General features: G+C 42.6%; 1 protein-coding gene across 3 annotated transcripts in view; it reads left to right on the forward strand.

Moving 5' to 3' along the window:
• The window catches only part of DDX23 (DEAD-box helicase 23), a 94,636-nt gene extending 83,391 nt beyond the window's left edge, over positions 1 to 11,245 (forward strand). For all 3 annotated transcript variants that reach the window (XM_063952723.1, XM_063952721.1, XM_063952724.1), the window contains exons 13-17: positions 4,496 to 4,738; positions 4,820 to 4,971; positions 5,152 to 5,260; positions 5,508 to 5,682; positions 9,493 to 11,245. In XM_063952723.1, coding sequence (XP_063808793.1) covers positions 4,496 to 4,738; positions 4,820 to 4,971; positions 5,152 to 5,260; positions 5,508 to 5,682; positions 9,493 to 9,716 — 903 coding nt within the window. In that variant the 3' untranslated portion in view covers positions 9,717 to 11,245. The remainder of the gene's footprint in view (positions 1 to 4,495; positions 4,739 to 4,819; positions 4,972 to 5,151; positions 5,261 to 5,507; positions 5,683 to 9,492) is intronic.
• The last annotated feature ends 292 nt before the right edge of the window (positions 11,246 to 11,537 follow it).

An 11,537-nucleotide genomic window follows, 5' to 3' on the forward strand; every position in this document is an offset into this window, starting at 1 on the left:
AAAATTGTCGACAAGGACAAGGGTCTCTCTGCTATGGTGGTTGCAGAGTGCTCATCTGTTAGAGGGCCGCAGATTCGGCATACAGAACTGGGTCCTAGTGACCACGGATGCCAGCCTGAGAGGCTGGGGAGCGGTCACACAAGGAAGAAACTTCCAGGGCGTGTGGTCAAGCCTGGAAACGTCTCTTCACATAAATATACTGGAACTAAGAGCAATCTACAAAACCTCTGCTTCAGGGTCAGCCGGTGTTGATCCAGTCGGACAACATCACGGCAGTCGCCCACGTAAACAGACAGGGCGGCACAAGAAGCAGGAGGGCAATGGCAGAAGCTGCAAGGATTCTTCGCTGGGCGGAAAATCATGTGATAGCACTGTCAGCAGTGTTCATCCCGGGAGTGGACAACTGGGAAGCAGACTTCCTCAGCAGACACGATCTTCACCCGGGAGAGTGGGGACTTCATCCAGAAGTCTTCCACATGATTGTAGTCCATTGGGAAAGACCAATGGTGGACATGATGGCGTCCCGCCTCAACAAAAAACTGGACAGGTATTGCGCCAGGTCAAGAGACCCTCAGGCAATAGCTGTGGACGCTCTGGTAACACCATGGGTGTACCAGTCAGTGTATGTGTTCCCTCCTCTGCCTCTCATATCCAAGGTCCAAGGTACTGAGAATTATACGGCAAAGGGGAGTAAGAACGATACTAGTGGCTCCGGACTGGCCAAGAAGGACTTGGTACCCGGAACTTCAGGAGATGCTCACGGAAGATCCGTGGCCTCTACCTCTAAGAAGGGATCTGCTTCAGCAGGGACCGTGTCTATTCCAAGACTTACCGCGGCTGCGTTTGACGGCATGGCGGTTGAACGCCGGATCCTAAGGGAAAAAGGCATTCCGGAAGAGGTCATCCCTACCCTGGTCAAAGCCAGGAAGGAGGTGACTGCACAACATTATCACCGCATTTGGAGAAAATATGTTGCATGGTGTGAGGCCAGGAAGGCCCCGACAGAGGAATTTCAACTGGGTCGATTCCTACATTTCCTGCAAACAGGATTATCTATGGGCCTCAAATTAGGGTCCATTAAGGTTCAAATTTCGGCCCTGTCGATTTTCTTCCAGAAAGAATTGGCTTCAGTTCCTGAAGTCCAGACTTTTGTAAAAGGAGTACTACATATACAGCCCCCGGTTGTGCCCCCAGTGGCACCGTGGGATCTCAATGTAGTTTTGGATTTTCTCAAATCCCATTGGTTTGAGCCACTCAAATCGGTAGATTTGAAATATCTTACATGGAAAGTAACCATGCTACTGGCCCTGGCTTCAGCCAGGAGAGTGTCGAAATTGGCGGCTTTATCGTATAAAAGCCCATATCTGATTTTCCATTCGGACAGGGCAGAATTGAGGACGCGTCCTCATTTTCTGCCTAAGGTGGTATCAGCGTTTCACCTGAACCAGCCTATTGTGGTGCCTGCGGCTACTAGCGATTTGGAGGATTCCAAGTTGCTGGACGTTGTCAGAGCATTGAAAATATATATTTCAAGGACGGCTGGAGTCAGAAAATCTGACTCGCTGTTTATACTGTATGCACCCAACAAGCTGGGTGCTCCTGCTTCTAAGCAGACGATTGCTCGTTGGATTTGTAGCACAACTCAACTGGCACATTCTGTGGCAGGCCTGCCACAGCCTAAATCTGTCAATGCCCACTCCACAAGGAAGGTGGGCTCATCTTGGGCGGCTGCCCGAGGGGTCTCGGCATTACAACTCTGCCGAGCAGCTACGTGGTCAGGGGAGAACACGTTTGTAAAATTCTACAAATTTGATACCCTGGCTAAGGAGGACCTGGAGTTCTCTCATTCGGTGCTGCAGAGTCATCCGCACTCTCCCGCCCGTTTGGGAGCTTTGGTATAATCCCCATGGTCCTGACGGAGTCCCCAGCATCCACTAGGACGTCAGAGAAAATAAGAATTTGCTCACCGGTAATTCTATTTCTCGTAGTCCGTAGTGGATGCTGGGCGCCCATCTCAAGTGCGGATTGTCTGCAATACTTGTACATAGTTATTGTTACAAAAAAATCGGGCTGTTTATTGTTGTGAGCCATCTTTTCAGAGGCTCCTACGTTATCATACTGTTAACTGGGTTCAGATCACAAGTTGTACGGTGTGATTGGTGTGGCTGGTATGAGTCTTACCCGGGATTCAAAATCCTTCCTTATTGTGTACGCTCGTCCGGGCACAGTATCCTAACTGAGGCTTGGAGGAGGGTCATAGGGGGAGGAGCCAGTGCACACCACCTAGTGGTCAAACTTTTAAATTTTGTGCCCTGTCTCCTGCGGAGCCGCTATTCCCCATGGTCCTGACGGAGTCCCCAGCATCCACTACGGACTACGAGAAATAGAATTACCGGTGAGTAAATTCTTATTTTTTGGATTAGGTCTGATCCAGAAGGTCTTCGTACAGATCTAGTATTTGTAAGTTAGATCCCTTTCATCACCACATTTTATCTTGGCTGGATGTAATGTTGTAGCTGTTGAAGCAATGGCCCACAGGTTTTCCTTAGTGTGGTTCAGACAAAGCTCTATGCCTTATATGAAGTGAATGAGTTTCTTACCTCTACTTTTCACTCGGAAAAATTGGTGCTCCATCTGCAGGATGGTCAGTAAGTGGGTTTAACTCTCGGCTCTTTGACTATTCATGTTCCAGCCCCTTTGGTTTTCTTTTAGAGAAAGCTGGCTCATTTACTTGAAGTTTAGACCTTATAGGTAATTATGCATGTAGCCTCCATACACCCCACCTGTGCCATCTCCTGGATATCATAGCACTTTCCTAAACTCAGTATATCAAAAACTGAACTCTTTGTATTCCCATCCCATCCAGGAACCCTCACATTCTGTCCCCTTTCTATCTGTTGACTGCACCACCACTTCCTCTGTTCTCAAGTGCATTGCCTAACCATCATCCTAGACTCTTCCCTCTCTTCCCACTCCTTACATTCATTGGGGTGAATTGTATAACAGCGCTCACTCTCATGGTAACCTTAATGTATAGGAGCTGCGTATACGTGAAGTGTCCAAATGAACAACAATTGATATAGAAAAATGGGAAGTACAGCACTCTGCTTCTAGATTGATTTCCTCCCTTTGTCTGCACACCACACATGCACAATGTGTAATACACATACATTACAATCAGTAAACCACTCTGACCAATATCTAGAATTTGAGTGCTGGCCTTCCCAATTTTTCAACACCATACGTTCAGTCAGTCTATCTCTCAATGTTTGCCTCTTCAACCATCGCAAGATCTTTTTTTTTTTTTTTTTTCACGTTGCATGCCACCAAAATTATCATTCATGCACTTACCATTTGCCACCTGGGGCAAAAATTACCAAAGTTTGATTTTGGCGATTCAAGGGTTTGGCATTCTGTTTCAATTTGATATCCGTTCGATTTGGGTTGAACAGATTTACTAAAGCCCAAATGGAATGTCAAATCGATTCTAAAGGCAGATTCAACTCACATCCCAATAGAACTCGCATTTCTTGAAAAACATCAATGTTCTCGCATAGACCAACATGAAATCCCCTCATTTACTAAAGTTCGATTTGAAATTGAACTCTAAAGCGAACTCCAAATCGAACCTGAACTCCCCAAATGTTTAGAATGATGATTGACATTCCTAAACCCATTTTAATGTTAGTTCTGTTAGCACTTACTCCCTTGCTCTATAAGAATTTATGCCAGTCTCCACACCTTCATACAAGTTCTTAATGGCATGCGACTGCAGCCAGCTGGGCTTTCATTGATTTGGCTGCATCACATGCTACCTTGCCCTACTGCACCACACATGCAGAACGGATTTCCTCAACCTTGTCTGGCCCTCTGACCGCCAACATCATTGTCGATTTGTGCCCCAGAATGCCATATGAGCACATCATTTTACCATTATTAATACTTTTGCATCTAAAGATGCCATTTTTGGATATTAGGTGCTGCACATGACAGCTAGCAAGCATACCTTCGCTTTGGAGACATTCCATAACTGTCCACTTTGTAATGTAGTGTTGATGAATACAATGATACAATGGATGAATAGAGGAACTTAAATTGCAGCCTATTGGGGGATACTAGACACACTTCCATTTCTTTCTTTCTTTGTGTTTCCATCCGTCATTGTTTCACTGTGTTCCTTGTTAGGATGATTGTTCTCATTCACTCTGTACCCCTGGCCTGTTTGAGGCTTTGGTACACAAACCTGAACTTCACAAGCTACCAATGGGATATAGACGGGATGGGGCTTGATCTTTTTGCTGGTAAATTTAAAGTTCCCTGTCGCCGCCCTACACCCCATGGTATTCTGGTGTCCCTGAATGGACTGCAAAAAAAGAATCTAAGGCAACTACAAAAAGGCCATGTTTTCTGCGTGCATTGAGTGGTTGGATGTGGCCTAGTGTAATAGTGTTACATGTGTTGATGATCTCCCATTCTTCGCTTCTCTTTCCAAAAGATTGTGATTGCTACTCCTGGACGTCTGATAGATGTGCTAGAAAACCGATACTTAGTCCTAAGTCGATGCACCTATGTGGTACTGGATGAAGCTGACCGTATGATTGACATGGGCTTTGAGCCTGATGTCCAGAAGATCTTGGAGCACATGCCAGTCACCAACCAGAAGCCGGATACAGATGAGGCAGAAGATCCAGAGAAAATGATTGCCAACTTTGAGTCTGGGAAACATAAATATAGACAAGTAAGTGTTTTGATTTTTATCTGCATTATCGATAAGATGTCTGCAACCACAAAATTAATGTCCTCCTTTCTCCATGTGTAGACGGTCATGTTTACTGCCACTATGCCTCCATCTGTGGAGCGGCTGGCCAGAAGCTATCTTCGTCGTCCTGCGGTGGTGTATATTGGCTCTGCTGGTAAACCTCATGAGAGAGTTGAACAGAAGGTGTTCCTCATGTCTGAAGGGGAGAAGAGGTGGGTGTTTTGTTCTTGTTTTTGTGGCTCTTGATGTAGATGTGAATTTGGTCCAGATGCTTGTGTAAAAGCAACATTAAAGGCTTGGAGGGTGTATGAAAGAAGCATGTGGCATACATGATTCTTTCCACCCTACGTTGCTTCTAAATAATTTACATTTGCTTGCTTTCCGTCATTTAGGAAGAAGCTGCTTAACATCCTGGAGAAAGGCTTTGATCCTCCAATCATTATCTTCGTCAACCAGAAGAAGGGTTGTGACGTACTGGCCAAGTCACTTGAGAAGATGGGGGTATGTAGCCTAAATGTTTGTTGTGTTATTTTTTGTGCTGTAACTTCAATTCTGTCAGCAATTCCGCCTGCTTTGGATCTATTTGTGCAGCATTGACGTTTTCCACATATTAAATGCTACCATTTAGTCCCAACACATTTTCCATTGGTGCTCTCCTTTAGTAGAAGCACATACGAGACCTATCAGGAACAGTTGCATCAAGCCCTGTGATTTCAGAATTCTCATGAACCTATTTTATTTTCCACAGTACAATGCTTGTACTCTACACGGTGGTAAAGGTCAAGAACAGAGAGAGTTTGCCCTGTCTAACCTTAAGGCTGGAGCTAAGGATATACTGGTGGCCACAGACGTGGCTGGTCGAGGTATTGATATTCATGATGTCTCCATGGTCGTGAACTACGATATGGCTAAAAATATTGAAGGTAAGTCCGCTCCTGATCACTCTTTGGTCTCTGTATACAGTTGGTATTTACTGTTTTACACCAATATGCTCTCACATATATGTTAAAATAACCAATTTTCATTTACATGTTGCATGATACAGAACATATTTTAATGTGAAATCGTGTATAACTTTTGTTATGGACAGACTGTAATGAATCTTCAGATAGATATAGATATATATATCGTAAATTTTTGTTGAGCTTTTACAGTGGAAAAAGGAGCAATAAATGGAGGAAAGTGGGAGAGGAATGACTAGAAAAAAGGGGGAGAGTTGTGGAGGGGTTAAGGGTACAGGACATAATGTACATAAGAACATAAATCACAAGAATAGTCAAGTATACCAAACATACAAAACAGCAGACGTGGCATAAAATGCAGTTCATACCAAATCACTGCTCAAATCCAAGACAAATGGATTATTGTTACATAGAAACCAAGAACTATTCTCGGATTACGGTCAAGAGAATAAGTCAGCTCTTAGTAAATCAGCCCCCTCACTATCTGAAATGAACTCATGCCACCTAAACCATTTCATTAATGGTGGGGAAGCAGATGTTGAGTAAGGAACATTAAGAGTTTCCAATAAAAAGGCATAGTAACATTTTTTTAACAACCTTGTAAAAGGACATTTCCAAAGTTGGGCTATAGCTGTTTTGTAGCTATGAAAATATATCCCACAGTCATGGAGCAGAGCAAGCACAGGAGACGGCTGTATATGAATATTTAAACCTTATATACAAACTCAAATACAGCAGCCCATAAGGATCGGAGAGAAGGACACCCCCCAAAAAATTGATAAATGTCACTGACTTCTAAGCAATTAGACCAGCAGAATTTAGATTGGGTTGGCAACATGGAATGCAATTTATCTGGGGTATAATACAGGTTGAGTATCCCATATCCAAATATTCCGAAATACGGAATTTTTTGAGTGTGATAGTGAAACCTTTGTTTTTTGATGGTTTAATGTACACAAACTTTGTTTAATACAAAAAGTTATTAAAAATATAGTATTAAATGACCTTCAGGCTGTGTGTATAAGGTGTATATGAAACATAAATGAATTGTGTGAATGTACACACACTTTGTTTAATGCACAAAGTTATTAAAAATATTGGCTAAAATGACCTACAGCCTGTGTGTATAAGTTGTATATGAAACATAAATGCATTCTGTGCTTAGACTTAGGTCCCATCACCATGATATCTCATTATGGTATGCATTTATTCCAAAATACGGAAAAATCCGATATCCAAAATACTTCTGGTCCCAAGCATTTTGGATAAGGAATACTCAACCTGTATAAACAATAAAGAAAGATGTATTGGAGTTCTAAGTGGTTATGACATTTAGACAGTTGGTTTGCCTTCAAATAAAACACTTCCCATTGTCTTGAATTAGGATTTGTAAGGCAAATTATTACAAACACAATGGGAGTACCAAGAACGACTATGACCCCCAGTATTGCCACGGGCAAATTTGGCTAAAATGTGCTCAGTAGAACTACGTATAGGACCACGCTAGTTACCATATCAGACACTGGGTAATAGGTCAAAAGAGTCTGCCGGGAAGAGACTAAACTGGTCTTTAAGGTGTCAAAAGGGACCAGAGAAGTGTTACCTAGGAGATCAGCACATGTCATCCGACTTGTCAGCTAGTGCAGTAGTTCTCAACCTCTGTCCTCAAGTACCCCCAACAGTTCATGTTTTCCAGTTCACCTAGCAGTTGAAACAGGTGCATTCATTACTCACTGACACATTATAAAAGACCCACAGGTGGAGCAAATTATTTCACTTGCAATCCTGTGATTTGACCTGGAAAACATAAACTGTTGGGGGTACTTGAGGACCGAAGTTGAGAACCACTGAGCTAGTGCATGGACCCTAAGGTCTGGAATCAGTCGAGAAAGTGCTTATAGGGTTAGTGTACTAGCTGTAACATGAGACAATGAGAACTAGCTATCGTGAAATCCCACAGCTTGAGAGTCTATGATTGACTGAGGTTTATCAGGAGGTAGGGGGCGTAACTGGGCAGGGGTCCATGGGAGGTCTCTAAGTGGGTAATCGGTAATAATGCCTGTTCCAAGTCAACCCACTCTTTGATCCCAGGGGACCACCCAGTCGCTTATTTGAGAAATCAAACATGCAGAGTAATATGCAGATTTGTTAGGAACATTTAACCCACCCTTTCATCTGGGCCTAAGGAGATGAGAAAATGGCAAATGGGGAGGTTTATTCTTCCAAATGTAGGAAACAATAAGCCTATGTATATAACTGTTTTAGGAATACAATATGGAAGAGTGCGGAACAGGAACATTAGTTTTGGTTAAATCGTAATCTTGAATGCTGCTAGATGAACCAGCAATGAAACCTCGAGGCCCAGCTAGCATTGCACAAGGTCTGCGATATGTCTAAACATAGGGTCAAAATTAAACTCTGCGCATTTGGCAATTATGTTCAGGGTATAGAAACTCCCAAATAGAGAGTAGAGTGCCTCTTCCAATTATATAGGAAACAATGTTTAAGACTGGAAAGTTTGTCAATAGAAAAACTAAAATCTAACACTGGTTTTTATAGTGTTTACCTTATAAAAGAAAGCTTCACAATAGTTATCCAACACTCTGTGCAAGACGGGCAAAGAGGTCACAGGGCTGGTAACAAACAAAAGAATATCATCTATAAAAAGGCTAATTGTATGCACAGAAGAGCCAATAGTTATACCAGGGAAGGTAGAGAGAGATCTAATTAACGCGGCCAAGGTTTCAACAGCTAAGACTTACAATAAGGGGGGACTTTAAGTAAGTGCGAAGAAACATCTGGAGTGAAAAACAAACGTTTTTCCTGATTTTTCCTGATGTTTCTCAGATTTTTTTGATGGGTAATCCAATTTGGTCGGCTGAAAATTGGGTTGTTTTGTCTGACCAAGGCAGGTGAAGCAAAATCCCTGATAAGCAGCGTGTCTCAGGCAATTTCATTTTCCCCCTAAAGGAGAGAGCGGGCAGCCCTGTCTCCCTACTATTCTGATTAGGCAATACTGAGGATAGGAAACCATTACTAAAAACCCTAGCTACGGGATTGCTCTATATGTCCTTAATAGATTGGAGTATTGCACCCTAAAAAACAAATTTAGAGGGTGCCAATGGAGACGGTCAAATGTCTTGTCAGCATCTAAGGATAGAAGAACAAATTCCTTATGGCGCTTCAAGACATATTCAGCAGTGTTAGTCTCTACGGTAATTGTCCGATGCCTGCCTACCACCTATAAAGCCCACGAACAGAGGAGATAGTCGATTAGCAATCATTTTAGCGTAGATCTTAATATCACAATTAAGCGCAATAGGTCGAACATTTTGGCAGGATCTTTCCCAGGTTTGGGAAGCGTTATTATCCCTATCTTCTAGCATCTCTGAAGGGAAAGACCCCTGCTCTGAGTTTGAATTAAACAGAGAAATAAGGTAGGGCACCAAGGAATCTGCAAAAAAAAAATTCAAATTAATTAGTGAATGCATCCAGACCAGGTGCCTTACCTGTTGGAAGAGCCTTAATCACGTCTAGAACCTCTCATTCAGTTCAAGGGGCTTTAAGGGAAGCTAAGTCCTCTGACTCTAATGAAGGGAGGTGAAGGTCCCATAAACAACAAAAACAACCTATATACTGTAGATACTGGTTTATATTTAATGGTAAATCATCAGTTCCTGTAGATGATTGAAAACTGAATTGCAGCTTATAACATTACCAGGAAACATGTTTTGGTGATCTCTGCTGAGCTGTATTCTTCTCTCTCCACAGACTATATCCATCGTATTGGTAGAACGGGTAGAGCTGGTAAGAGTGGTGTTGCCATTACTTTCCTTACCAGGGAAGATTCCACTGTGTTCTATGACCTTAAGCAAGCCATCCTTGAGAGCCCAGTATCATCCTGCCCACCTGAGCTTGCAAACCATCCCGATGCCCAGCACAAGCCTGGCACCATCCTTACTAAGAAGAGAAGGGAAGAGACCATCTTTGCTTGAGTTGTTTCTGGAGACTGGTAGAACTGTATTCTGGCACGTCAATATTTATTCCTGGTTTTATATGGATGAAAAGTCTCCTGAAAATTACATGGGAAGATTGGCATCATTGACTGTTTATGTACTTGTTAGGATCTTCAGATAAAAACTTTCCTGTACAGAATTAAAGATAACTAAAACAATGAGGGGATTATCCTCTCTGAGGCACTAAGGTCTACAAAATGCTGATATTCCTTCATAAACAACATATGGACAATAAAGACCTTATAGTGCAGGTGGAGCATCTGCTCGTCCAGTTATTTCCATATTGCTTTTGTTTTTTTATTTTTAAATTCCTGAACATAACCAAATGTGGATGAAACTGTCACCAAGTAACCTGTACAATAGATAATCTGGGTTTAGCACAAATGCCATTTAAATGAAGTAATGAAAGGGTGATGGTGTTTATTGTGGTCATGTGCCATAGGCAGACTCCTTGCATTCAAAGTATTCTATAAGCCTCTTGGTGGTTAAAAATGTTAATTCATTTGATCTTTAGCAACTTGTTATTTTGAGCATGACAATTTGATCAGATCAATCTTGGTTCCTGCATATTGTCTGCCGACCAAATGTAGATACATTTTTCTTGCAGTTTTTTCAGTTGAGCAGAAACCTGTTGGTTCCCAACTCAAGTCTAGTGTTCTAGGTGCTGGTCAGTGAGGAGGGCATATTTTAATTTAGAAGGGCATAATTTATATATGCCCTCTTCAATGATTGGCACCCTGCACCTAGAGTGAACACTACAAGCCTCCTAACAGTTCGAGTTTATTGGTAATCATGCTTGAACACGTGGTTAAGAAAGTGTCTTTGGTACTAATTAAGTCATCTGTACGGATATCCTTTAAAACCTGGACTGTCAGGGAGGTTTTTGAAGAGTGCAATTGAGGAACACTGTCAGAGGTTTTCAAGGTGGACCTTTCCTCATTCTGTGGTCCAGAAAGATCACCTATTTTTCTGTCCAGGTCATTGTAGGTGTTTTTCAGCACATTTATTTTTCTTTGCCAAGTTATTTTCCTGTTGTCTGACTTTTTTCATGCAGAACCACTCTTTAATGCCAACAAGATTCCACCATGGGGAAATTTCCCATGGGCCGGTTAGAGAAAAATAAAATAGGTTTGTACAATGTTCTGTTGTTTCAAGCATCCAGCTTTGTTTTCATCTCAGCTCTGCCTTAGTAATTGCTGCCTAAATCGTACAGTATCAGTCACCTTTTCACTGCTTCTGCTCCACAATATGATGCAACTGGACCCGTAGAATGTGTGCGGTATTTAATATCTGTAGTTCTAACCAAGCATTGTGCCTCTACTGTATTTAGACTGTAGTGAAGTTTTAAAATGTGTTTCATTAACATATTCTTTATAAATGTCATGTCCTCCAGTGCAGACTGTAAGGTAACTTGTGCTTGTAAATACTTGTGTTGAAGGTGTATTTTTGATATTTTCTATCAAATACAAAATTCTGCCGATTTTTAAATTAAACCTATAATCAAAGTAGTAAGTCTGTGATTTTTTTTAAATAGCCTGGGCGGGATGTATTAACATACATCGCCGCCCCTCGCCGGTTACCGCAGCGATGTTGATCGCATATGTACTAACATATGCGATCAACATCGCGATGCGGTGACTGAGGCCCCCCGCGATACCTGTTAGGTGGTCTGCGGGGGGTCTCCGTCACCTCCCCGGGGTCCCCACACTGGCTAGATGCCGGGAAGCAGCAGCAGGCTGCCCCCGGCACCTCCTCCTCCCCCCTGCAGCCGGAAGGACGTCCGGCTGCGTTGCTAGGGGG

This window comes from Pseudophryne corroboree, chromosome 2 (genome assembly GCF_028390025.1).
Source record: "Pseudophryne corroboree isolate aPseCor3 chromosome 2, aPseCor3.hap2, whole genome shotgun sequence".
Lineage (NCBI taxonomy): Eukaryota > Metazoa > Chordata > Amphibia > Anura > Myobatrachidae > Pseudophryne > Pseudophryne corroboree.